Here is a 25,909-nt window from a genome sequence, read left to right on the forward strand (position 1 = left end):
ATAATAGAGACCTGCAAGTATCCACTCATTTGATCAACATATATTTGTTACATGCCTACAACGTGCAGGTTTTCTCAACCCCCTCCTACCCTACTACAACAATATTGATGATAGAAGAAAGAAAGAATAAATGAAGACAGGACTTACAGATTCATAATATATCAACCAAAGGTAACTAGTGAAAGTTACTGACACATGATTTTATATTTATATGTTCAAGAAGTCTGTTTCTCCCATTACACTGTATGGTTTAGGAGGGCAGATCTTTATACTCACCTTTGTTTCCCAAGGATTAAAAACAGTGCCTGGCATGTAATGAGCACTCAGAAAATATCTATTAAATGAGGTAATTATATTAGTCCAATCTGTTCCTTAAGAAACAGAACTTGAATTCCAAAAAGTGAAATTACTTGCTTAAAGTCATAAAATTAAGTATTGTCAGAGTTCAGTTAGAAATCAGGATTCCAAACATGTGTCCCTTTTCATTAGAAAAGATGATTTCTTTGGTCCAGTAACCATGTAGAAGAATACCTTTTCAATTAAAAATGAATTATCACCACACCTAAGTAAAGGCCAAATAGTGATTACTTGCATGATATTTACAGGATGATTTCGGGGTCCTATGTAGACATATCATATCAGAAAGGAAGCCAAGTTAACAGTTGACAGTTAATTTATCAAAGCACTGAGATTCTGAGTAAGTTTTCTTCCTTCTTTCTTTTAATTATCTTTATTGTTTTTAGTTTTTTTTTTCAATCCTCAAGTAAGAATTAATTCTTCACCCTGCTCCCACAGCTTACAAAGTACAGCCCTGATACAAAATACAAACATTGGATCCTACTACAATCACCCAGCAGCCATCCTCAAGAATTCTGACTTCAGTAACAAAACTTGCTATATCCTTTCCAGTATTCCTTGGTATAGTCTGTTTTCTTAAGTTCAAATGCCTTCTGCAGTCCACTTAAAACCTGTGTCCATTTTCCAAGACTTCACTAGGGAGCGCTTCCTAGGTAAATAAACTAATTCTAGTACTCTACTGTATCCACATCCATGCATGCATGCATGCATGCACTCACTTTCAAAAAGTGTTTTATGAAGAATACAAACTTCAAATCCCAATGATTTATTCATTTACTCTTTGGAAGCAAAGAAATTAGTCTTCCCCCTTAGCCTGGGAGCTTCTGTAATGAAGTTAGTATGTTTTAAATCACCTCTATAGTCATTTTATTTAAAATGTTTGTTGAATAAATCCAAAATCAATTCATAATGTCGTGCCCTGGAAAATGAAGGAACCTCCATAAGCAAGAGGTCAACGCCCCTTGCACACTAATCTTACTTATTCTCACCCACTCTCCCAAGGTCCCAGCCGGATCCGGGGCGTGGCGAAGGCGCGCTGGGCGGTAACCACGGGGTGCTGGGGGCGAGTCGCCGCAGCCTCGCTCCGCCCTTTGCGCGCTTACTCCCGTAGCCGGCTCCGCTGGTGAGGAGAGGGGGCGTCGTCTCGAGGCCTCCTCAGTTCTTGGGCCGAGGCGAAGGCATGTTCCCTGCTCAGGAGGAAGCCGACAGGACGGTGTTTGTGGGAAATTTAGAGGCCCGAGTGCGGGAAGAGATTCTTTACGAGCTGTTCCTTCAGGTACTGTCGGCTGAGAATGGGTGGCTGAGGGGCGGGGCGCGTCGAGCCGGAAGCGCAGCCAGAGGGGCGGGCCGCACCTGAACCATCCGGAGCCCGGCCCTCTTCCCGCCCCATCCTGTGCCTTGGTTTTAATTTAGTTCCGCTTTGGCGCACCTGTCACCAGGTGAGCAACTGGGTAGTGAAGTGACAGAGTGCGCCCCTTCCCCATCCGTTCCGCATCCCATCCCCACTGCAGAGTCCTGGGGTGAGCAGTGACTGGGCTCCCTTCAACCCCCAGCCCTGAGTAAGGGCTTTTCAGAGGCTGCCTGGGCCTTGGGTGTGTTCAGGCAAAACACAAAACAGCCCTGTCACTGTCTTGCTTCAGGTAATAAGCACCTCACGCCTTACATCCCGCGAAATGAGAGGAATATATTTTAACATGTTTCCATATACATTACTTTTTCCCCCAAGCCCTTTTACACGGCAAGTATTTTTACTCCAGAATGATAAATGAGATTTGAAATGATTGGGGCAGCCAAATCACGACTGTGACCAATTGATTTCCTGGCCAGTTCCCTTTATTTCATACCAAGAGGATCTTATGAAAACTTTTCCAGACCTGGTACCTCCAGGATTAAAACTCCTGTCTCCTGTAAACACTCACCTACTGTATACACATAGGTCTCACTTGCTAAAGAGATGTCTTCATTCAGCCATTCATTTAACCATTTAATGATCCACAATTATGTGACAAACAGTAAGGAAGGTGCTGGACATACAAATTTAAGAGACAGCCCTTGGTCTTCCTAAAAGGAGAAATTTCAAATTAATTACCATGATTTAAGATAATCTGCAAAAAAGAGGGACACATAGTATAGAAAAGTTGTTTAGAGTGTGAATTCTGATGTCAGCAATGTGACTTTGGCCAAGTAAATGAATAGCTCAGTGCCCAGTTTCCTCAAATGTCAATGGGAGTAATAGTATCCACAATATGATGTGGTGTGAAGATTGAATAAACGAATCCAGATAAAACAAAACTGAACCTGGCCCTTACTAAGTGTTTGCTGCTGCTGCCACCACTAATGTCACTACTATTACTATCAATAATACTACTGGTACTAACATCAAGAGAAATCAAGAGTGACTTCCTCCTATCAGAATAAGGGCAAGTTCAAAGGGAGCAATAGCAAAACTAAATATCAAAGGCTAAGTATGAGTACTGGAGGTGAAAGGCGTTCTTTATGTAGTTTCTGAAAGGCTCTACCTTCATCTCTGAACTAAAGCACCCCTCTGTTAATTACAGATACACCCAATTTGATAGAATTTCCTCCAGGAACTCAGTTTCCTTTCCTGGACATAAAGCATTTTTATTATTTGAAAAATATTGTTGATTTTAAGGCTTTTATTCTTATTCTTCTAACTTGCCATCGTTTTTAAACTCATCCTTTTTAATCTACTCTAATACTTGTCTTGTCCTATGGTTATTTTTTCTCCCAGTATTACTTGAAACTTATCATTTTAACTTAAAAAAAGGGAGGGGGGAAGGAAGGTAGGGAGAGAGGGAGGAAGGGAGGGAAGGAGGGGAAGAGAGAGAGAAAGAAAGAAAAAGTACAGTTCTTTTTGTTGGGCCAACAAAAAAGGAACAGAGGGGACTGATGAGGGGAATGGGATAGGCATGAAGGCCCCCATGCACATATATTATTTCTAGTCAGTAGGGACTGGATCTATATCAGTTGTATGTGGATCTACAAGATAGATAGGTAGATCTCATTGTTTATAATTTCTCCCTAAACAAAATATTCATCTCTTTTAACAGTTCAGACAACCAAGCATACGTTTGTATTTTTGCCTAAGCCCTTCTGTATTCTAGAGGAATTTGCTAAAGTGAGATATCTTTTAGGAAGGCTTCAACCCAACAGAAGTTAGCAGATCTTGACAACTGGCCACACTGTTTATGTGTTTCATTCTGTTTTAAAGAGACTAAAAAGTTTTGATGTGATTATTGCTACCAGCAAGCCTTCTTGTTGGACTTTATCTTTAAAAATGCACGGGCATAGTTTTGAATTTGTGAAACTCAAAGCATGTAAGCACATTCTGTCCGTTTGCGATTTCATATATTTAATATCAGCAGTGGAAAAGTACTGATTAAACTTGATTTATTTTATTACTATATATAGTTATCCTTTTTACTGGTTTCTTTCAAATTTCTGCTTATCCTTGGAAGAGTGAAAATCAGTTTCAATATCTTTGTACTTTTAACCAAGAAATACTGAAGTAGAGATTCCAAGGGGAAAGATAATGAATTCAGTTTCAAATATGTTGAGTTTGAAACACAATCACATGGAGGTCTCTAGGAGACTGTCTCCATGAATGAGGCATGAGTGGGAAAAATAGATTTGTTGATGCAGTGGCTCTTGAAGACAGAAGGGAGGATGAGCTACTCTCTGGGAAAGTAGAGAATAAAAAAAGATTGAACCTTAAAATACAGCATCATTTTGAAGACGATAATTAACATTTTTCTTTAGACTAAAAACAATTTCTTAATATACTTATCGAACTCAACAGAGATCAGTAATCAATCATTAAAGTGCAATGGAAAACTATGAGCCGTTCACCATTAACTCTTAGCTATTGTGAGTCTTGGTGAGCATTAACTCAAATCACTATCATGGTGGAGAGGTAATATTCTTTTGGTTGTAATTAACACATTTTACAATAGTTGGCTCTGCTTTTTTACTCTGTATTGCTAGTTATAGGTTTTATTTCAATAAAATCTGAATATTTTCAATTTATTTTATTCTATTTTAATAATACAACATGGAGTAATATTCTCCTGTTGTTGGATTTAGAGCCTTCCTCATTTTTCATTCTTATAAATAATGCACCTACCTAAAAGTTTTAAACATATTAAAACATTTTTCCCTTTGGGAATATTTACCAAATGGGATTACCAGATCAAAATACAGTTTCTATACAGATCAAAAATTTAGTTTCTCCTGTGAAAATGTTTAATCTTGTCAGAAGAAATTAGGCTTTGATGTAATGTTACCGGTTTCTTTATGATAAGTCAAAGAACATTGGGTTTGTCATTTCACTTATTTTTGAGTTATACACTGCTAATATGTGTGGAGACAAAGTAGTATTTTAACCTTAGATTTAAATGCACTCTAAATTGTTTTGTTAGGCCTAACATAAAGGTAACATATCTTTCCTTTTAAGATTTGGAACTATTACCTAAAATTTCCTGATCTTAACACCATAAATGTTTTTTAATGAGCCAGAAAAATGCCAAGAAAGTGTAAGTATGATATTTATTGTTAGGGAAATACATTATTAACAGAGCTACATAAAGCTGTTATTGCTAACAGATTTTTTTTTAGTCTAAAGTTGAGTATACTTGATTTTCTCAGTGTAAAAAAAATCCTTAGATTTATGAGAAAATAATTTTTAAGTTTCTTACAGGCTGGGCCATTAACCAAAGTGACTATCTGCAAAGACAGAGAAGGAAAGCCGAAGTCTTTTGGTTTTGTCTGCTTTAAACACCCAGAATCGGTGTCTTATGCCATAGCTTTGCTGAATGGAATTCGTTTATATGGAAGACCAATTAATGTGCAGTATCGATTTGGTAGGTTTTGTCACTGATGAATCTTCCAAGCGTGTTTTGTTGGTGGTGCTGTTCCCAGAGGTGTAAACATTTTTATTTTCTATATTATAGCCTAAGACCAAAAGAGTGCCCCTGTAGTCTCTTAAAATTTCTCAGAACACATTCATAATGTTATGCAATAGTTAATATTACCAATTAGGTTGCCAACTCTATAGCATCTTTTCTGTATTAAAAATTTAAATGTTCTATTTTAATGTCAGCCAGCAAATAGCTATGATAGTTGCTATTGGCTGTTAAGAATTAAACAAATCTAAATGAACTGGGGACACACAACTCTAGCTTCTATATAGCAAGGCTATTTGCTGATCTTCTTGTCAATGGTATCAAATATCTACTATTTGGAGGATAGGGTGGGTGCCTAGTCCTTCTCCTGGTGTTACCGTGCTATACATATCACCCTGGATCTGAGTCCCTGTAAAAGCAGCTGGCCAAAGGCTGACCCTTAATGGAAGAAAGCTTCCTGACATGAACGGCCTCAAACGCCTTCTCCTGCTACATGTCAAGAACTGATCATCTTTGATTAGATGCCCAGAGAACATTGTACTATTGCTCTAGCCCTTTCATAGTTTGAGGGACTGATAGAGGCAATGCTTATGCTTTTGCTGCAATGTTTGCAATGCTTATGTTGCCTACTTCCCCTAATGATTCAGGTTTATTGATGTATCTCTTGTTTGTTTGGTTTTTATTCTTCTTGCTATACTAAAAAAAATAAATAAGAATAAGGAAACAATGCCTTGTTGCAAAGTAAAAGCATAACTTTGCATTTCATTTTGTTTTGTTTTTGCAAAGATAATTAATTGGTTGCATCATGCTCTCATGTACTGTCCCGTTAACTCATACTGACTGGTAAAACGGGCCAGGCCATATCATGTTCTGACACATCCCCAGCCAGCTGCTCATTATCCTCTGTCAGGTTGCATTCACTTTTGTCAGTACAGTTTAGAGAACTCATGCCTTCTATGCAGGAGGCAAATAACACTGATTATTTGCCATTTTTAGTTTCCAGGTGTGTATTTGACATTTTTAGTTTCCAGGTGTGTAGAACCAAATAGCGTCACCTGTCTTATATGGCCCCATGTCAATATAATTATTTTCTACCCCCATTGCTTTGGACAAAGCTTGGTTATAATTTAGCCATTTATAGTGATGTAAACAACCTATAAATATTACTTGGGAGATCAAAGATATATTCATGTATCTTATATGGAATTTTTTTAAATGGTTTAATGTGAGAACTCCAAAAACTTGTAACATGAAGTAATCTGTTATTCTGTTTCTTTTAAAGGGAGCTCTCGCTGTTGTGATCCAGCTAACCAAAGTTTTGAGAGCTGTGTCAAGATAAATTCACACAGCTACAGGTAATTAAAAATATTTTTTTCACAAAGGTAAAGCAAATAAATATGGTCTCACGCCAGGAAGGGTTCTTATATATTCTGGACTACTGTAAAACCTTATTCTTTAGGCATAGGATAATATTAAGGAATTCATTTTTCCTAAAAACATGAAAAGTGACAGAAAATATTTTCATTTAAAGTTTAGTCAATATTTTCTGCAGTAGGTGGGAGAGATATATATTTGTGGCATTCTTTATAGGTTACTGTGTACTTTTCATAACTGTTAAATCACTTAAGCATCCAGAGTCTCATTGCGATGGATCACAGAGTCACTATTATCCATATTTTATACTTGAATAAACATAGAGATGCAAAAGTTAACTAATTGCCAAGGGCACAAAGATGAAAAAGTGATAGTTGCTAGGCTTAAAATTAAGCCTTCTGACATTAAGCCACTCTACTGTTTATGTTACTATTTTTAAAAACTTCTCTATGGTAATTTTCAAAATATTCTCAAGTTTTGTGTAGGCTGATTTCTCAATGCAATGGTAGCCTGCAAGGACACTCTCAGTTCAGCTATCCCAAAGGTCATGGAACAGAAAGTCTCCCAACCAAATAAGATGCTCAAATAACACCATTTAGTAAAACAATTTAAAAGATGCAGTCAAAAGCAAAAGGAAAGATACTGGATAGTGAAAAGCAAAAGGAAAGATACTGGATAGTTAGCATAAATGGGTGAAAGGAGCATACTAGCTGAGTTCTGATTACACTAGTATTCATATGCCCTGTTTCTCTCTGTGCTGCATCAACCTTTCCCACTGATAGTGTGGTCATGAACCCTAGAGTTGAGGTTTGAGTAACGAATTCCATTCAGATAGAAAGTTCCCGGAGCTAGTTTCACTCACTTGCTCTCTCAAAAAGACATAGGGGTGGGCTTCCCTGGTGGCGCAGTGGTTGAGAGTCCGCCTGCCAATGCAGGGGACACGAGTTCGTGCTCCGGTCCGGGAAGATCCCACATGCCGTGGAGCGGCTAGGCCCGTGAGCCATGGCGGCTGAGCCTGCGCGTCCAGAGCCTGTGCTCCGCAACGGGAGAGGCCACAACAGTGAGAGGCCTGCGTACCGCAAAAAAAAAAAAAAAAAAAAAAAAAGACATAGGGGCAAATACACCTGGCTACAGAAGGAGCTAGATGCTCACAGGTTCTATCTGAGTTTCTTAGGCAGAACAAAAACAAGAAAAGCAGCAAAACTGTTAGCCCATAGGTGCCATGATAAGGACTAGGTATTTCCTTCCCTTTCTTTCTATGAGTAACAATCTTATTCCATCATATTTTCTATTGGATCTATCTGTGGCATCTCTTAAAACATACTAAGTTATTTATTATGCATATTTAATATGTATTATGAATTCTGCCTGTGTCTCCCAAGCCACTTGCTTATTCTGTTTCTAACACAGTTTCATTGCTATCTCATAAACTCGTTTTAGCTGAGTTCTGGCTACACTAATATTCGTAGACCCTGTTTCTCTGCTGCATCAGCTGCATCAGTGTAGCTTACTTAAAGGCTACCCTAAGCATTTCTTGTGAGTTTCATCCATCCCTGTTTTTTTCTTGTTTTCTGTAGCAGAACTGAGTATTCTCCAGTAGGCTAACAACAGCTGAACCTCCCATGCCTGCTAACTATATCAGCCCTCCTAGGCATGGAAGAGTGGCCTCTTAGAACTGACGATGTCCCAGTCTTATCTTTAGGAGAAGTACTGCACTCCAAGTGTAACGCGGTGTGCTCCATGTCTTCATTCTCCCCAACATTTCTTTATCAGTGAAATAAAGACAAAATAGGTACTGAAACCAGACTGCCTGAATTTGAATCCTGCCTCTGTCACTTTATTAACCTTGGACAGATTATCACACTGTACCCCATCTCTAAAATGAGGATAGTACCTCAGAAGGTTATTGTGAGAATTAAATTTTATAATAAATTCAAGATATTTAAAATACTGAGCACATGGCAAGTATCCAGTTAATACTTTCAGCGAATGTTAGCAAAAAGAGGTAGTGATTCACTTCCTTCATATGAGAGGAACTATGGACTCATGAATTGAGCCATTTATGTAATATAAAAGCTTCCCCTCTTCTTCTAGTGGCAAAAGATACCTCTTTTTTCTCAGGAGTTTGGAAAAAAGCTATTGCTAGGTTTGGGACAGAAGAAGAAAGACTAGATAAACAGCTAGAAGATGGGAGTAACTCGCATTCTCTACTTACGTTTGATGTACTTTTAATCATCACAAATTCTAGGGTAGAAGATCAGAAATATGTGTATATTCCATAATACTCCACTTCACTGGTTGTACCTTATTCTTCTAGTATGTGCTGCATTATAAAGGAAGAATGGGAAAAGGTTATCATGTTCTAGAAGTGTTGTGCAGAGAAAAATGGTGCACTTGTTATACCTTATAGTCTTTCTTGGAAATGGGTTTTTGTGCTTGTTATTGCCTCTTAGGCAATAAATAGTTCTGTTTTTAATAAATAGTTCCTGTATTAGCATGCTAAGGCTACCATAAAAAGTGCTGCAAACAGAGTGCTTAAACACAGAAATGAATTCTCTCACAGTTCTGAAGCCTCAAAGTCCAAGATCAAGGTGTCTGCTAGATTTCTTTTTTTTTTTTTTTAGTTTCTGCTTTATAACAAAGTGAATCAGTCATATATATACATCTGTTCCCACATCCCTTCCCTCTTGCGTCTCTCTCCCTCCCACCCTCCCTATCCCACCCCTCCAGGCGGTCCCAAAGCACCGAGCTGATCTCCATGTGCTATGCGGCTGCTTCCCACTATCTATCTACCTTACATTTGGTACTGTATATATGTCCATGTCCATGTCACAGCTTACCCTTCACCCTTGCCATATCCTCAAGTCCATTCTCAAGTAGGTCTGTGTCTTTATTCCTGTTTTACCCCTAGGTTCTTCATGACATTTTTTTCCTTAAATTCCATATATATGTGTTAGCATACGGTATTTGTCTTTCTCTTTCTGACTTACTTCACTCTGTATGACAGACTCTAGGTCTATCCACCTCATTACAAATAGCTCAATTTCGTTTCTTTTTATGGCTGAGTAATATTCCATTGTATATATATGCCACATCTTTTTTATCCATTCATCTGATGATGGACACTTAGGTTGTTTCCAGCTCCGGGCTATTGTGAATAGAGCTGAAATGAACATTTTGGTACATGTCTCTTTTTGAATTATGGTTTTCTCAGGGTATGTGCCTAGTAGTGGGATTGCTGGGTCATATGGTAGTTCTATTTTTAGTTTTTTAAGGAACCTCCATACTGTTCTCCATAGTGGCTGTACCAATACACATTCCCACCAGCAGTGCAAGAGTGTTCCCTTTTCTCCACACCCTCTCCAGCATTTATTGCTTCTAGATTTTTTGATGATGGCCATTCTGACTGGTGTGAGATGATATCTCATTGGACTTTTGATTTGCATTTCTCTAATGATTAATGATGTTGAGCATTCTTTCATGTGTTTGTTGGCAGTCTGTATATCTTCTTTGAAGAAATGTCTCTTTAGGTCTTCGGCCCATTTTTGTATGGGGTTGTTTGTTTTTTTGATATTGAGCTGCATGAGCTGATTGTAAATATTGGAGATTAATCCTTTGTCAGTTGCTTCATTTGCAAATATTTTCTCCCATTCTGAGGGTTGTCTTTTGGTCTTGTTTATGGTTTCCTTTGCTGTGCAAAAGCTTTGAAGTTTCATTAGGTCCCATTTGTTTATCTTTCTTTTTATTTCCATTTCTCTAGGAGGTGGGTCCAAAAGGATCTTGCTGTGATTTATGTCATAGAGTGTTCTGCCTATGTTTTCCTCTAAGAGTTTGATAGTGTCTGGCCTTACATTTAGGTCTTTAATCCATTTTGAGCTTATTTTTGTGTGTGGTGTTAGGGAATGATCTAATCTCATACTTTTACATGTCCCTGTCCAGTCTTCCCAGCACCACTTATTGAAGAGGCTGTCCTTTCTCCACTGTACATTCCTGCCTCCTTTATCAAAGATAAGTTGACCATATGTGCGTGGGTTTATCTCTGGGCTTTCTATCCTGTTCCATTGATCTATCTTTCTGTTTTTGTGCCAGTACCACACTTGTCTTGATTACTGTAGCTTTGTAGTAGAGCCTGAAGTCAGGGAGCCTGATTCCCCCAGCTCCGTTTTTCGTTCTCAAGATTGCTTTGGCTATTCGGGGTCTTTTGTTTTTCCAAACAAATTTTGAAATTTTTTGTTCTCGTTCTGTGAAAAATGCCAGTGGTAGTTTGATAGGGATTGCATTGAATCTGTAGATTGCTTTGGGTAGTAGAGTCATTTTCACAATATTGATTCTTCCAATCCAGGAACATGGTATATCTCTCCATCTATTTGTATCATGTTTAATTTCTTTCATCAGTGTCTTATAATTTTCTGCATACAGGTCTTTTGTCTCCTTAGGTAGGTTTATTCCTAGATATTTTTTTCTTTTTGTTGCAATGGTAAATGGGAGTGTTTTCTTGATTTCACTTTCAGATTTTTCATCATTAGTGTACAGGAATGCCAGAGATTCCTGTGCATTAATTTTGTATCCTGCTACTTTACCAAATTCATTAATTAGCTCTAGTAGTTTTCTGGTAGCATCTTTAGGATTCTCTATGTGTAGTATCATGTCATCTGCAAACAGTGACAGCTTTACTTCTTCTTTTCCAATTTGGATTCCTTTTATTTCCTTTTCTTCTCTGATTGCTGTGGCTAAAACTTCCAAAACTATGTTGAGTAAGAGTGGTGAGAGTGGGCAACCTTGTCTTGTTCCTGATCTTAGTGGAAATGGTTTCAGTTTTTCACCATTGAGGACGATGCTGGCTGTGGGTTTGTCATATATGGCCTTTATTATGTTGAGGAAAGTTCCCTCTATGCCTACTTTCTGCAGGGTTTTTATCATAAATGGGTGTTGAATTTTGTTGAAAGCTTTCTCTGCATCTATTGAGATGATCATATGGTTTTTCTCCTTCAATTTGTTAATATGGTGTATCACGTTGATTGATTTGCATATATTGAAGAATCCTTGCATTCCTGGAATAAACCCCACTTGATCATGGTGTATGATCCTTTTAATGGGCTGTTGCATTCTGTTTGCTAGTATTTTGTTGAGGATTTTTGCATCTATGTTCGTCAGTGATATTGGCCTGTAGTTTTCTTTCTTTGTGACATCCTTGCCTGGTTTTGGTATCAAGGTGATGGTGGCCTCGTAGAATGAGTTTGGGAGTGCTCCTCCCTCTGCTATATTTTGGAAGAGTTTGAGAAGGATAGGTGTTAGCTCTTCTCTAAATGTTTCATAGAATTCGCCTGTGAAGCCATCTGGTCCTGGGCTTTTGTTTGTTGGAAGATTTTTAATCACAGTTTCAATTTCAGTGCTTGTGATTCGTCTGTTTATATTTTCTTCCTGGTTCAGTCTCAGAAAGTTGTGCTTTTCTAAGAATTTGTCCATTTCTTCCAGGTTGTCCATTTTATTGGCATAGAGTTGCTTGTAGTAATCTCTCATGATCTTTTGTATTTCTGCAGTGTCAGTTGTTACTTCTCCTTTTTCATTTCTAATTCTATTGATTTGAGTCTTCTCTCTTTTTTTCTTGATGAGTCTGGCTAATGGTTAATCAATTTTGTTTATCGTCACAAAGAACCAGCTTTTAGTTTTATTGATCTTTGCTATCATCTCCTTCATTTCTTTTTCATTTATTTCTGATCTGATTTTTATGATTTCTTTCCTTCTGCTAACTTTGGGGGTTTTTTGTTCTTCTTTCTCTAATTGCTTTAGGTTCAGGGTCAGGTTGTTTACTCGAGCTGTTTCCTGTTTCTTAAGGTGGGATTGTATTGCTATAAACTTCCCCCTTAGAACTGCTTTTGTTGTGTCCCATAGGTTTTGGGTCGTCGTGTCTCCATTGTCATTTGTTTCTAGGTATTTTTTTATTTCCTCTTTGATTTCTTCAGTGATCACTTCATTATTAACTAGTGTATTGTGTATCCTCCATGTGTTTGTATTTTTTACAGATCTTTTCCTATAATTGATGTCTAGTCTCATAGCATTGTGGTCAGAAAAGATACTTGATATGATTTCAATTTTCTTAAATTTACCAAGGCTTGATTTGTGACCCAAGATATGATCTATCCTGGAGAATGTTCCATGAGCACTTGAGAAAAATGTGTATTCTGTTGTTTTTGGATGGAATGTCCTGTAAGTATCAATTAAGTCCATCTTGTTTAATGTATCATTTAAAGCTCGTGTTTCCTTATTTATTTTCATTTTGGATGATCTGTCCATTGGTGAAAGTGGTGTGTTAAAGTCCCCTACTATGATTGTGTTACTGTCGATTTCCCCTTTTATGGCTGTTAGTATTTGCCTTATGTATTGAGGTGCTCCTATGTTGGGTGCATAAATATTTACAATTGTTATATCTTCTTCTTGGATCGATCCCTTGATCATTATGTAGTGTCCTTCTTTGTCTCTTCTAATAGTCTTTATTTTAAAGTCTATTTTGTCTGATATAAGAATTGCTATTCCAGCTTTCTTTTGATATCCATTTGCATGGAATATCTTTTTCCATCCCCTTACTTTCAATCTGTATGTGTCTCTAGGTCTGAAGTGGGTCTCTTGTAGACAGCATATATATGGGTCTTGTTTTTGTATCCATTCAGCCAATCTGTGTCTTTTGGTGGGAGCATTTAGTCCATTTATATTTAAGGTAATTATTGATATGTATGTTCCTATTCCCATTTCCTTAATTGCTTTGGGTTCGTTATTGTAGGTATTTTCCTTCTGTAGTGTTTCTTGCCTAGAGAAGTTCCTTTAGCATTTGTTGTAAAGCTGGTTTGGTGGTGCTGAACTCTCTCAGCTTTTGCTTGTCTGTAAACGTTTTAATTTCTCCATCAAATCTGAATGAGATCCTTGCTGGGTAGAGTAATCTTGGTTGCAGGTTTTTCTCTTTCATCACTTTAAATATGTCTTGCTACTCCCTTCTGGCTTGTAGAGTTTCTGCTGAGAGATCAGCTGTTAACCTGATGGGGATTCCCTGTGTGTTATTTGTTGTTTTTCCCTTGCTGCTTTTAATATGATTTATTTGTGTTTAATTTTTGACAGTTTGATTAATATGTTTCTTGGAATATTTCTCCTTGGATTTATTATGTATGGGACTCTCTGTGCCTCCTGGACTTGATTAACTATTTCCTTTCCCATATTAGGGAAGTTTTCAATTATAATCTCTTCAAATATTTTCTCAGTCCCTTTCTTTTTCTCTTCTTCTGCTGGAACCCCTATAATTCGAATGTTGGTGCGTTTAATGTTGTCCCAGAGGTCTCTGAGACTGTCCTCTGTTCTTTTCATTCTTTTTTGTTTATTCTGCTCTGCAGCAGTTATTTCCACTATTTTATCTTCCATGTCAGTTATCTGTTCTTCTGCCTCAGTTATTCCACTATTGATCCCATCTAGAGTATTTTTCATTTCATCAATTGTGTTTATAATAGATGCCTGATTCATCTTTAGTTCTTCTAGGTCCTTGTTAACTGTTTCTTGCATTTTGTCTATTCTATTTCCAAGATTTTGGATCATCTTTACTATCATTATTCTGAATTGTTTTTCAGGTAGAATGCCTATTACCTCTTCATTTGTTAGGTCTGGTGGGTTTTTATCTTGCTCCGTCACCTGCTATGTGTTTTTCTGTCTTCTCATTTTGCTTATCTTACTGTGTTTGGGGTCTCCTTTTTGCAGGCTGCAGATTCGTAGTTCCCGTTGTTTTTGGTGTCTGTCCCCAGTGGCTAACGTTGTTTCAGTGGGTTGTGTAGGCTTCCTGGTGGAGGGGACTAGTGCCTGTGTTCTGGTGGATGAGGCTCGATCTTGTCTTTCCGGTGGACAGGTCCACGTCTAGTAGTGTGTTTTGGGGTGCCTGTGGCCTTATTATGTTTTTAGGCAGCCTCTCTGCTAATGGGTGGGGTTGTGTACCTGTCTTGCTAGTTGCTTGGCATAGGACGACCAGCACTGTAGCTTGCTGGTCGTTGAGTGAAGCTGGGTGCTGGTGTTGAGATGGAGATCTCTGGGAGATTTTCGCTGCTTGATATTATGTGGAGCTGGGAGGTCTCTTGTGGACCCATGTCGTGAAGTTGGGTCTCCCACTTCAGAGGCACAGCACTGACTCCTGGCTGCAGCACCAAGAGCCTTCCATCTACCCGGCTCAGAACAAAAGGGAGAAAAGGTAGAAAGAAAAAATTAGTAGAAGAAAGAAAGAGAGAAAGAAAGAAGGAAAGAAAGGAAGGAAGGAAGAAAGAAAGAAAGAAAGGAGGGAGGGAGGGAGGGAGGAAGGAAAGAAAGAAAAACGGAGAAACAGAGGGAGGGAGGAAGGAAAGAAATAAAGAAAGAGAGAAAGACAGGAAGGAGGGTGGAAGGAAAGAAAGAAAGAAAGAAAGGGGGAAGGGAGGGAGGAAGGGGAGGTAGGAAAAAGAGAAAGAGAGAAGATAATTTAAAATAGAATAAAGTATGATAAAATATAGTAGCGTTAGTAAAATAAAAAAGTAATTATTAAAAAAAATTTAAAAAAAACGCACGGATAGAACCCTGGGACAAATGGTGGAAGCAAAGCTATACAGAGAAAATCTCACACAGAAGCATACACATACACATTTACAAAAAGAGAACAAGGGGAAAAAAATCGTAAATCTTGCTCTCAAAGTCCACCTCCTCAATTTGGGATAATTCGTTGTAAAAAGAGGAAAAGGGGAAAAAGTCTTAAATCTTGCTCTCAAAGTCCACCTCCTCAATTTGGGATAATTCGTTGTAAAAAGAGGAAAAGGGGAAAAAATCTTAAATCTTGTTCTCAAAGTCCACCTCCTCAATTTGGGATAATTCGTTGTCTATTCATGTATTCCACAGATGCAGGGTACATCAAGTTGATTGTGGAGCTTTAATCCGCTGCTTCTGAGGCTGCACAGAGAGATTTCCCTGTCTCTTCTTTGTTCGCACAGCTCCCGGGTCTCAGCTTTGGATATGGCCCCGCCTCTCCGTGTAGGTCGCCGGAGGGCGTCTGTTCTTCGCTCAAACAGGACGGGTTTAAAGGAGCCGCTGATTCGGGGGCTCTGGCTCACTCAGGCCGAGGGGAGGGAGGGGCACAGAGTGCGGGGCGAGCCTGCGGCGGCAGAGGCCGGCGTGACGTTGCACCAGCCCGAGGCGCTCCGTTCGCTTTCCCGGGGAAGCCGTCCCTGGATCCCGGGACCCCGGCAGTGGCGGGCTGCACAGACTCCCCGGAAAGGGGGCGTGGACAGTGACCTGCGCTCGCACACAGGCCTCTTGGCGGCGGCAGCAGCAGCCCCAGCGTCCCACGCCCGTCTCTGGGGTCCGTGCCTTTAGCCGCGGTTCACGCCTGTCTCTGGAGCTCTTTTAAGCAGCGCTCTTAATCCCCTCTCCTCGCGCACCAGGAAACCAAGAGGGAAGAAAAAGTCTCTTGCCTCTTCGGCAGCTCCAGACTTTTCCCGGACTCCCTCCAGGCTAGCTGTGGTGCACTAACCCCTTCAGGCTCTCTTCCCGCCGCCAGCCCCAGTCCTCTCCCTGCGCTCCGACTGAAACCGAATACCCGAGCCTCAGCTCCCAGCCCCGCCCGCCCCGGCGGCCGAGCAGACAAGCCTCTCGGGCTGGTGAGTGCCTGAGGTCACCGATCCTCTGTGCGGGAATCTCTCCGCTTTGCCCTCTGCACCCCTGTTGCTCCGCTCTCCTCCGCTACTTTGAAGCTTTCCCCCTCCGCCACCTCCACCCACGAAGGGGCTTCCTAGTGTGTGGAAACCATTCCTCCTTCACGGCTCCCTCCCACTGGTGCAGGTCCCGTCCCTATCCTTTTGTCTCTGTTTATTCTTTTTTTCTTTTGCCCTACCCAGGTATGTGGGGAGTTTCTTGCCTTTTGGGGGGTCTGAGGTCTTCTGTCAGCGTTCAGTAAGTGTTCTGTAGGAGTTGTTCCACGTGTAGATGAATTTCTGATGCATCTGTGGGGAGGAAGGTGATCTCCGCGTCTTACTCTTCCGCCATCTTCCGGATGCCCCCTAGATTTCTTTATGAGGGCTGTGAGAAAGTCTATTCTGTTCCTCTCTCATAGCTTCTCCCGGTTTGTTGGCAATCTTTGATATTCCTTGGCTTGTACAAGCATCACCTGGCTCTCTGCCTTCATCTTCATATGGTGTTCTCCCTGTGTGCATCTGTCTCCAAATTTCCCCTTTTGATTATAATAAGTAAGGGTACCTGTTTAGCCCATCCTACTCCAGTATGACCTCCTCTTAGCTAATTACATCTGCAACAATGCTATTTCCAAATAAGGTCACATTCTGAAGTATTTGGGGTTAGGACTTCAACATATAAATTTTGAGTTGACATGGTTCAACTCACAGCTCTTCCCAATTTACATGTGATTCCTCTGTGGAGACAACTGTGCATGCCCTGAGATTCACATAGGAAAGATAATGGTTTTAGAAAGTCTACAGCTGTTTTCATAACGGTGCTAATCTCACCACCTGTGTTACTGGGTTGTATCTTCCCCACTCTATAACTTCATTGCACTTTTTATCTCTTTTTTTTCCATCACTTACCCCACACACATGTTCCAATCTCCTTGAACTCTACCTCCAAATCATGCTGTTATATTTTTCCCCTTCCTCTCACTGAAAAATTATCTTTCGCATCCTTACCTCCTATTCACTTCTTAACCCCATTGTTATGTGGAAGTTGTTCTTTTAAAGGTTATCAGGAACCTTCTGATCAACAATTGAGTAGTTTTGGTGCTTACCCAGTTTACTGTTCTGTAACACCCGACACTAATTATTTCCTTAATGAAATGCGTCTTCCACTGGCTTCTGTGATACTACTCTCACCACTTACCAATGCCTATCAATCTGACTGCTTCCTGTTGTTCTCCTGCCTTTGCCTTTGCCTCCTCCTGCCTGTATTAATTTCACCCTTCCCCACAGTAAACTTCCTGTCCTAAGATTAGTAGTATTAGCATTAAAATTGTGGAATACTATGGAGCAAGTAGACTAATGACTAGCTGTAGAGTCTAGTCAGTATGCATACCATTGGAATTTATTAGACATCTTGATAGAAGCAAATATTACATGTATAAATAAAACTTTAGGACACTACTGCCTTTAAATTAGCGATTGGTATTGTTTTAAATAGTGTGTGGAAGAAATAAGCAAATATTATGTGTTCATGTTAACATCAGCAGACCATTTAGGAAAGAACATAATTTCTGTAGTTAAACAGTGAAGATTCCTTCAAAAGTAAATTGAGAAAATTTCTACCTTTCACTTTTTTTTTTTTTTGTAGAAGATTGAATGTACCCTTGGTGATTATTAAGGACTTGCTTTGCTTTCTTCATATCTAAGTGTTCTTTGTCTTTATACAACTATAACATTGATTAACATTTTCCTATCAGAAAGCCAAATGTGACTCTAAATATTGAGATTTCAGTATGTAGTAATTAGTAAGACTTGCAGTACTGCTGTGTCACTACATTATCAGTGTTATAATGATCGTGTGTTTAAAGTTATCTTAATACAGTTCTTTTAGAGAAGCTCTTTTTTTTTTTTAAATTATGAAGACCTGTCTTATTATAAGAATAAAGGACATGTATGCATAGGAATTTTAACTTTGTGTTACTTCTTTTATGTCCCCCAAGAAATGAAGAAGTCATGGGCAGAACTTCCTTTCCCATGCAGTTCTCTCCAATTAATAATGCAGCTTTACCTCAGGAATATCTTTTCTTTCCGAAGATGGTAAGTTTGATATGCCTTTGGTTCAATATGTAGTATGATACAAACTATACAGAACATGAAAACTACTTGGAACTTAAGCTGCTCAAATCTAAACCTAGAATGAAGGCAGCAGCTGCCCTGAGTTCTATGCCCCAATGGCAGTCTGCTCTAACGCAATCGTCTGAAATCCTACACATAGTACGTAAGCAAACAGCCAATGTGTCAACAGAAAAGGGGCAGGTGCTAGTGATGATACACTAGATATGGTACAAGTAAAATTTGACTATAGAGTTCTCATTTAAATTGATACAGCCACTGTATAAAACAGTATGGAGACTCCTTAAAAAACTAAAAAATAGAACTACCATATGACCCAGAAATCCCACTACTGGGCATATACCCATAACCCATGTACCCCAGGGTTCATTGCAGCACTATTTACAATAGCCAGAACATAGAAACAACCTAAATGTCCATCGACAGATGTATGGATAAAGAAGATGTGGCACATATATAGAATGGAATATTACTCAGCCACAAAAGGAAATGAAATTGGGTCATTTGTAGATGTGTGGATGGACCTAGAATCTGTCATACAGAGTGAAGTAAGTCAGAAAGAGAAAAACAAATGTATATTAACGCATATATGTGGAATCTAGAAAAATGGTACAGATAATCTATTTGCAGGGCAGGAATAGAAATGCAAACGTAGAGAATGGACACATGGACACAGAGGGGGAAGGAGAGGGTGGGATCAATTGGGAGATTAGGTTTGACATAAATACATGTGTAAAATAGATAGCTAGTGGGAACCTGCTGTATAGCACAGGGAGCTCAGCTCGGTGCTCTGTGATGACCTAGATGGGTGGGATGGAGGGGAAGGAAGGTCCAAGAGGGAGGGGGTGCATGTATACATATAGCTGATTCACTTCACTGTACAGCAGAAACTAACACAGCACTGTAAAGCAATTATACTCCAATTTAAAAAAGTGGAAAAAATGACTATTTTAGAAGATATGTTTTTAGAATCGAATAATTTCATTTAGTGAAATATTTTGGTAAAATGTAATCATCAATCACAAATATATTGCCTTTGGACATGGATATTTTTTAAAATAAATTTCTTCTTTTAACTAAAGGCAAAGCTTCTCAACTGATAGAGTAAACTACTTTATTTCCAAAGACTCTCAAAAATACGGTTCTGGCGTAGAAATCATAATGATGGTCTATATTGTTAAAGGGGAACTTATGAAATTTTTTTCTTCTAACTCCTCATTTTATACATAATAAAATTGAGGTTCAGAAGTATTAATCAACAAGCCCAAGATTATACAACTTGTTAATAAAAAATGTGGGACTATAACACAGGTATTCTGATTCACAGAATGTGATTACTTGCGAAAATCCAACATACCTGTGAGCTTCAGATTTTTCAAATAGACATTTTCACTTTGCAAACATAAGGAAATTTGATAATTTAACTTTTAGAAAAAACTTTTCTTAGTTATAGTGAGATATTAATAAACTTCCAGTTCTTATCTAAAACTGTCAATATCTTCTTTCTGGCTTTTTTTTTTATCTTTGATGAGATGAGAAATACACACACACACACACACACACACAAGATCATGTTATCTCTATTAATATCTACTTTGAGTTAAAAACTAGTTTAAAAACAAGGAGGTGTCTATCTTAACAATTGAAAACTGCTGTACAATATGGCGGCCATCAGCCATCCATAAGGAGCTGAGTTTTAAATTTTTTTTAATTTTAATTAATTAAAATTTAAATTTAAAAACAGACTTGATTCAGTTATTGCAAAACTTTTAAGTATGTTTGAAAGAACTTGGGTAGTATATCTACTTTTTCACCTACATTTTATGTAATCTAAATTCAGATGAAGTATTTTCAATGAAAATTTACCATCCAAATTAAATATGCTATAAAAGGCACACCAAATTTCAAAGACTTAGTATAAAAAAAGTAAAATATCTCTAACAATTTTTATATTCGTTACTTGTTGAAATGATAATATTTTGGATATTTTGGGATAAATAAATTACCTTATTTAATTGCACCTGTTTCATTTTTATTTTCATATTGTGGCTACTAGAAGATTTAAAACTACATACATGGCTTACATTATATTTCGATAGGACAGCACTAATCTGTATTGTAGTAAGCTAAACACTACCTTGAATCTTTATGTTAACCATTTAAGGAAACTACCATATCCCTAGTATGAAAAGTCACTGTCCTTCTTATACCAACACATGGTTTGGTTTGCTTGTAGTTATTTGTGTAATGAATGTAAACTGTTAACTCTTTTTTTTTTTAACTTTGTGGGCTTGTTTTGGTAGATGAATGTATGTGGGTTTTTTCCACAGCAGTGGCATGCATATAATCCAGCACTGCAGCTTCCTTACTATGAGATGACAGCACCACTTCCTAATAGCACTTCTGTGTCTTCCTCACTGAATTGTGTTCCAGATCTAGAGGCTGGACCCAGCTCTTATGAATGGGCTCACCAACAGCCAAGTGACTCTGACCTTTATCAGATGAATAAACGCAAGAGGCAAAAACAAACCAGTGATAGTGATAGTAGCACAGAAAACAATAGAGGAAATGAATATAGCCAAACTTTCCGAAAGTGTAAGAAAAAAAGATACTAGTATTTACATTCTAATGAAATGTATCTACACTGGTCTTCATTCTCTTAAAAGAGAAGAAAACTCTGTATTCCACTAAATGACCAATTCCATGGCTTTCTTGTCTTCTTTGAAATACATAATAATATGACCTCTGATTTGCTATTCAATTTTTGTCTTGAATGACAAAAACTTAAAAATAACATAGTGTGCTTTTTGTATTTGTAGTGGTGTTGTTAACAAGAAATGAACTTTGAGTTGTAATATTTTAATATTATAATGAACTTGCGCTAAAATATTAATCAAAAGTCACTTACTGAGCACTTATAGATAAGGCACCATGCTCTGCTTGACTGTCGCCTGTAACCCTCAGCTGTAAATAGGCTGAGATGAGAAGTGGAGTGGTCAATTTTCTGAATGAAACTAGTGCAAATATTTGAGTTGCATGTTTCTCCTAAGAAGACAGAATAAGCAGAGTTTAGTTTCCTCTATTACTAATATTTAATTTTTTATGTCTAAATATGTTGTCTCTGAGCCTTATTCTCATACACGTTTATTTAATAAAATGAGGATATATCACAGTGATACCAAAGGAAAGATGATTATCACATGGCTAGTTTTTGGTCCTTTTCATATGTTGTGTATAAATAGGAATACCTGCCTTTAGTTGGCTATGTCATTATTTATTATCCAGCTCTTTTGCCAACTGGGTTTGAGAGGGTGTATTCAACACATTTAAATCTTGGTAATGAACAATAAATGGAATGATATTTCATTAATGTATGATATTTAATGTTTATCATCAAATCAAGTTTCCTATTTCTGAATCATTTATTTGCAGAAGGTAATTAGACTACATGTAAAATTAATGATTTATTTGGACGAGTTTGTTAACTTTGTAGCTCATCATAAACTAGAATGATGAAAATATTTATTTATTAAAGCTAATTGAAAGGATCGCACAACTTCATTGGGGGTTAACCACCCAATTCAATAGGAAAAGACATTCTTTGATATTTCTTTTGCATGTTGCATAGCACTTTATAGGTATTTATTATTTAAAATAATAAAAATATTTTAAACAAAATGAGTAACTGAATTTAACTTTTGTTTGTAAATATACAATGCAGTAGCTTTTTTTGTTTTTGTTTTTTGTTTTTTGTTTTTTGTTTTTTTTTGCGGTACGCGGGCCTCTCACTGTTGTGGCCTCTCCTGTTGTCGAGCACAGGCTCCGGACGCGCAGGCTCAGTGGCCATGGCTAACGGGCCCCGCTGCTCCATGGCATGTGGGATCTTCCTGGACTGGGGCACGAACCCGTGTCCCCTTCATCGGCAGGTGGACTCTCAACCACTGTGCCACCAGGGAAGCCCCAATAGCATTTTAAATGTAAATATTAGTCTATTTCCATTTGATCAACATGAAAAACTAAATTCTTCTTGATGTAGCTTGACCTATATAACTTCATGTTATTGAATATTCAAACTAAAAAAGATGACCTTTTTTTTCTTTTTAAATTCACACTTTTGCAATTTGGAATCATACCAAAGGAAAAATATCTTTCTATGTAAATAGGAAATAATATATATTTAAACACATAAACTTCACCTCAGCCTTTTCTTCAACTCTTAAACCTTACAGTTTCCCTAAGCCCCAAATTATTTCATTGTGATTGACATTATAGGGAATATATATATAAGAAATATCTTAGCAAGTAGGATGGCATATTTTTTTTAATTATCTTGAAATATTGTTACATGAACTAAAATCTTAGTTGCAAGTAATTCTTTCAACTCCTTCCATCACAGGCAGGAATTATCTGGATATCAACTCTACCAAGTCAACCAATTTGAACCAAGCAGAAGGCAAATTCACCTATCTACACTGGTGTATTTTGTTATTAGAAAATATAAAACTTTCCTTAAAAAGGTTAATATCATCTACAATCCTGTATGATTTTAAATTATCAATTTTCCCAATGTTATATCTTTGAGTTAAAAATTATTTGAATTATTTTCCTTCAGTATTTAAATTATCTTTCCAATTTTAATTCTCCACTCTCAAAATCTATTTAAGTATATATGTACACATTCTACTTCAAATGCTAGAAGCTTGGAATTTGTGAACAATCATCTTTTTATTCTCACATTCACTACTTTATTTTGTAATTGACTTTCTGTAATACTGAAAAACAAGGCAGTTGAAGAACAAGGCGGAAATTACATTTAAAGTTGGTCAAAAAGATGAATGCAGAACACACCCTTGAAATCTTTGCTGAAATGACACGTCCTGAGGTATGGTTTCAAATGTACTGCTGTTAAAACAAGTATATCACCTTTGAAATACTAGCATTAAATGCAGCTATAATAAGATAATAACTAATTTATTGTAACATGATTATTATAAAATTCTGATGTAATAATGTTTTTGGTAACAGTTTAATGAAAGAAACAGCGTTAAGAATTATTACCGTTCCTTTAGCACCGTCCAGGTGCTGGGGGCATTGTACACTGACGTGTAGTCAACCCTTTCCTTTGTATGGCTAAAATAATAACTGATGGGTGATTAGAGAGTAAGACCTCTCCCTCTTGCCAGAACTTCCAAAGTGGCATCCCCAGACCTTTTTCTCCTGTGCCTACAGAGCATACCCACCTGGGTGTCTCATTAGCACTGCAATTCAACACTTTCAATTTTACCCTAATTTTTTTCTCGCCAGATATTTTCTTCTTTGACCAACTTGGGCCAATATTCTACTATGGACCTGTTGCTGGAGGGTTTCGACAATTTTTGACCTCGTTTCAATGACTTAACAGAGAGCTGTTCAGTCCTTCTTAGCCCACTTACATGCTTCAATGGTAAGGAAGCACTCTTGATGTCAGGCACTTAGAGAAATGAAAATAGGCCCATTTATCAGGATGGTGAACAAAATGAAAAGATAGATGTGACACTGGTTGTTCAGCTTCATCTCAATTTACATATATTTAAGAGCTGGGTGTATTTTCCCTTAGGGTGGATGTGGCCTGTGGCAGATGTGATTTCAGTAGCTATTCCCGGAGGATGACTTGGCTGTTTGGTTCCCAAGGGGAGGAAGCCTGGAGGAGTAGAGATGGCTCCTATAATATCATCCTAAAGAACCGATGGCACACCAACTGCAGCCACTCTGGTCTGTGTTGAAAGCTCAGGAGCTTTAGAGTGTCCATATCCTACCACTGTTTTCTATTTCTGTACATCCCAGCAAAGCTAGTTAAATCAGAATTGAGTTTGTCTCTCATTAATTTACTTACCGTCAAGAAAAGTAAATTGATAGCATAGGTGTGATGTTGGTGAAAAATGAGCACTAATATATAAATCTCTATAGAAATAACATTTAACTTCAGAAAGCTCAGAAAAACCTCTTTTTAACAAAGATGATATCTACATCTATACCTCAGGCCCACAAAAGATCAGTGAGCACAGCCTCTCCAGTCTGCACTAAGCAATATTTGCTGAAGTGGTTAGTGATGATGTTTTTCTGCCCAATCAGGATGAGATCTATGAGGTCACATGTCGCCCCAACTGACTGTGGGCTAAGTCTCTTTATTCCCAATCATGCCCAACCTGCAAAAAGTACTTCATGTACATGCGGAAACTCCCTTAGCAAGTGAGACAAGTGATCTATTATCTGGTTCCTGGTAAAACTTACTTTTGAGCTTCCAGTACTACCTTGTTACATTACCAGCAGGTTATATACTGATTAAGAAACACACAAGCTACTTGCATTGTAATTAGAGAACATAACCAGTAGGTAAGGATACTAATATATTTCCTGTGTTATCAACTCTGGGAAGGATTGAGCCCAAAAAGCCTGTATAGTATCTACTGCAAGGAACCTGGATCTAACAATAATTGGCACAGCTACTTGACCTTGCTTGAGGAGCTCAATAAATGAAAACATTTTTAGATGCATACTGTTGATCCATCCAGCACACTAGCTGAATCCTAATAATTAATGTCTTTGCTTCTATTTTTAAATGAGAAAAATGGTAAGATCCTGGATAGAAAAACAACCCTCATCTCAGCCACCTATCCCAGCCTGAAAGTATCTTCATTATTTTATTCCACCTCCAAGTCAATCATACGTGAAACATTGCAGACTCTCCTGCATGCCAATCAAAACCCTGGGAGTTACTCTAGACAATTTCCTTCACTTTGTTTCTGAGTGATTATTAGCTCCTCATTGTGAATTTGTCCAGGTTCTGTTCATTTCCTGCTGGAAGTTTTCATTAAGCAAACCAATCAACAATGAATGAATATCATTCTAAACAGAGATTTTGGTGCTGAGGTTACATCACTAAAAGAGTGTGGTCCCAACATTCAAGGAGCATGTGGTCTACTAGCATAGCTTGACAGGTAATTTCAGGATAACATTATAATATATATATATATATATAACATATATATAACATGTAAACACACACTGCAATGGGAGTGCATGAGAATCTCCATTCCTCAAGAAAATAAAACCTGGGAGGATGGAGACTTGCCTGCTCATCCAACTACATTATTTTAGACGTGCTTCTTTATATCAGAGAGACTTTCAATTAAGACATAAATTCAAAGATTTCTATCTTCTGAGGCCTCTGGATTTAGGGCAGTTGTGTCTTTGGAATATCTGTGTACTGCATTCCACAAAGGCTTTAGAATATTCTCCTTCCTTCCGAGCACTTAGTTCTACTTTAGCCCACTTAACTTTTGAAGGGAAGTCTTCTCTCGCTCCTTTCAAGTCCTAAATATCAGCCAAGAAATGGCTCCAATTGGGCCATTTCTTGATCATTTGGAGGAGGGCCTGGGAGAGGGTCTGGCTGTTTATATACTCAGT

At 38.0% G+C, this 25,909-nt stretch overlaps 1 protein-coding gene across 2 annotated transcripts; it reads left to right on the top strand.

The window, feature by feature from the left end:
- Positions 1 to 1,391: 1,391 nt before the first annotated feature.
- On the top strand, positions 1,392 to 21,078 carry RBM11 (RNA binding motif protein 11; the record flags this gene model as incomplete). 2 transcript variants are annotated; one of them, XM_082624485.1, is made up of 5 exons in its annotated part: positions 1,392 to 1,633; positions 5,075 to 5,237; positions 6,562 to 6,634; positions 18,331 to 18,427; positions 20,767 to 21,078. In XM_082624485.1, exons 1-5 carry the CDS (start codon positions 1,538 to 1,540, stop codon positions 21,076 to 21,078), a joined length of 741 nt encoding a protein of 246 aa, XP_082480611.1. In that variant the 5' UTR covers positions 1,392 to 1,537. The 2 variants fall into 2 exon arrangements, with proteins under 2 accessions (XP_082480611.1, XP_082480612.1); XM_082624486.1 differs by having other exon boundaries at positions 20,794 to 21,078.
- Positions 21,079 to 25,909: the final 4,831 nt, after the last annotated feature.

Source organism: Mesoplodon mirus (genome assembly GCF_964341445.2).
Source record: "Mesoplodon mirus genome assembly, chromosome: 6".
Classification (NCBI taxonomy): Eukaryota; Metazoa; Chordata; class Mammalia; order Artiodactyla; family Ziphiidae; genus Mesoplodon; species Mesoplodon mirus.